This window comes from Chrysochloris asiatica, unplaced genomic scaffold (genome assembly GCF_000296735.1).
Source record: "Chrysochloris asiatica unplaced genomic scaffold, ChrAsi1.0 scaffold00217, whole genome shotgun sequence".
NCBI classification, from domain to species: Eukaryota; Metazoa; Chordata; class Mammalia; order Afrosoricida; family Chrysochloridae; genus Chrysochloris; species Chrysochloris asiatica.
The window spans coordinates 4,222,930-4,225,826 of NW_006408735.1; the positions used below are offsets into that span (position 1 = coordinate 4,222,930).

At 36.3% G+C, this 2,897-nt stretch overlaps 1 protein-coding gene across 1 annotated transcript in view; it reads left to right on the forward strand.

Moving 5' to 3' along the window:
• Positions 1 to 747: 747 nt before the first annotated feature.
• TSPAN19 (tetraspanin 19) overlaps positions 748 to 2,897 on the forward strand; it is a 26,548-nt gene continuing 24,398 nt past the window's right edge. The window contains exons 1-2 of the mRNA XM_006872968.1: positions 748 to 813; positions 903 to 975. Coding sequence (XP_006873030.1) covers positions 748 to 813; positions 903 to 975 — 139 coding nt within the window. The remainder of the gene's footprint in view (positions 814 to 902; positions 976 to 2,897) is intronic.

Below are 2,897 nucleotides of genomic sequence, written 5' to 3' on the forward strand. Positions count from 1 at the left end.
CTTCAGAGTCTATGTGGGGAGAAAGACAACAGGAAAATAGACAACAAATTATTGTTATTGTTAAGTTCCATTAAGTCAATTCCAACTCGGAGTGACACTTAATAGGGTTTCCAAGGAGCAGCTGATGGGTTTGAACTTCTGACCTTGTGGTTCACAGTCCAGTGCTGATCCTAAGTACCACGAATGCTTCCACACTGAGAGCTCAATGATAAGGTGGCATTATTCTGGGAAAAGTGAGGAATAGGAAGAGATGAAGAAAATCTTTCCAGCAAAGAGAATATGTGTGTTACGACTTGGAACAAAAAAAAAATTTCACTTTTTTTAAAATTGCAAGGCATTCAGTAAACTACTACTGACATACTTATTTAGTTTTGCATATTTAGACAAAAAATGGCGATAGAGAAAAAAATAAGCCAATCCAAACTCACCATCGTGGAGTTTGTTCCAGCGCACAGTGACTCTGTCTAGGGTTCCTAAGACTGTAAAGTTTATAGGAGAAGACAATCTCATTTTTCTCCTGTTCAGCAGCAGGTGTTTGAACTGCTGAAGTACCACCAGATACAGCTTCAAAATATTTAAAATATGCCCTTGTATTCAAGGAGGAGAAAAACGTTATATTGAAAATTAGTATGAGAAGAAAATTGTGCAAATAAACAATATGGATAGACAAAATTATTTTAAATTGATATTGTGATAAATGTTTATTGTGAAACTTGTGCTTATCTTTTAGAATCTTGGAGGAAAAAAATGTTAAGGAAAAACAAGATACTGATTTTAAAGTACCCTCTATATCTCATTAATGGAGTTTTCTTGGTAAGAATTCTCATACATATTTTGTAAAGAAAATGAATGCATTTTAAGGTAATTAATAAAAATATAAACATTGACTATTTCCTTTATAGATTCTTGGATTATTGCTCTTGGGATTTGGTGCATGGCTTTTATTTGATAGAAACATTTTTTTAACAATTTGGGGTATGTATCTATTTTTTCTTTTGCTTTCTTTAAATGAAATAAAATAAGAACCCAAAATCAATATAATTTTAAATAATTTCATATAGGAGATATTCAGCAGGTGGCAGTATTGCACTAAAATTCTTATGTATAAGTCACTTTTTCTTCTGAAGATATTTGTCATCTGGTTTTAGGAGAGAAAATTTTAGGAAGGAAGAGCTTGGAATTTTTGCTGCACAAGAATGATATGGGAAAAGGGAGGTTGAGGATTATTCTAATAACCCTGTTTGTTATTCTGAAACCGGACTCATAGGTTTTCAGAAGCTTTTTAAATCATCTCAGGAGCAGAAAGCCTCATCTTTCTCCAGGATCTAATAGCTCTAGACTTTTATAAACTTGTACTCTTGTAAAGATAATAGAAATCAACAGTTTCTACAGTCTTCTAAACAAAACAAAACTCTAACTTCAGGTCGATTCTGACTCATATTGCCCTATAGGGCACAGTAGAATGAGCCCGTAGAGTTTCCAAGGCTGTAATCTTTATGAAGTAGTCTTGGTGTGTTGTTGTTGTTGTTGTTGTTGTTAGGTGTCATCGAGTCGGTACCGACTCATAGCGACCCTATGCACAGCAGAACGAAATACTGCCCTATCCTGGGCCAACCTTACTACTGTTGCCACGCTTGAGTCCGTTGATGCTGCTGCTTAGACAATCCATCTTGTTGGGGGTCTTCCTCTGGTGTGGTACTGTGGGTTAATGTGCTGGACTGCAAAGTTGATTTGAACCTTAAGGTTGGTGACTCAAGCTAACCAGCTGCTACCCGGAAACCCTATATAGGGTCAGAATGTATCAGAACCGACTCAACAGCACTTAACAACAACAGCAATCTTTATGAAAGCAGAATGCCACATCTTTCTCCTGTGAATCAGCATGTGGGTTAGAACCACTCACCCTTATGTTAGCAGCTGAGCATCAACTGCTGTACCATTTGAACTCTTATTTCACAATCCCTATTCCTGTCGCCAAGTTAGATAATATGTTTTCAAGTTAGATAATATGTTATACTCTCACCATGACAGAGTTACAAATAAATTGCAATATCAAAAAAATAAATAAAGACACTCCCAAGGAGTCTATTTGGATTCATAGCAATCCTATAGTACAGACTAGAAATATCCACACGTTTTCCTAGGCTGTAATTCTTTATGTTTGTCCTATGAAGTGACTCTTGTGTTCAAACTGAGTACTTTAACCACTGCACCATCAGAGCTCCATAAATAAAGTATATTGTTTTTTGTTGTTAAATGCCATTGAAGAAGTTCCGACCCATAGTCATACTGCATAGGGTTTCCAAGGAACGGCTGGTGGGTTTGACCCACCAACCTTTCAGGTAACAGTCCAATGCTTATCTTACTGAGCCAATATGCAAGTACAAATAAAATAATTGAATATTTAGACATTATGCAAAAAAAAAATATATTTCCTTTATTTTTGCCATTTTTGGTATATTGTGGACACTGTGACTTAAATTTAAGCACACTAGGTTGAAGATTTTCAATGGCTTTGTATTCATGTGAATCCTGTACAATGAATACAGAAGGTCCGAGGAGAACCAATGCATTTAAATTGTGGTGTTGGAGAAGAATATTGAAAGTCCCATGGATTTCCTGAAGAACAAACTAATCTGTTTTAGAAGATGTACATCCAGAGTGCTTTTTAGAAGAGAGGAAGACAAGATTTCATCTCACGTACTTTGGAAATGTTATCAAAGGAGATCAGTCCCTGGAAAAGGACATCATGCTTTGTAAAGTGCAAGGTCATTTAAAAAAAGGGAAGCCCCCAACGACATAATGTTGTTGTTGTTGTTAAGTGCCGTCGAGTCGGTTCTGACCCATAGCGACCCTGTACAGGGTTTCCGAGGGTGTAAATCCTTACGGGAGTAGAA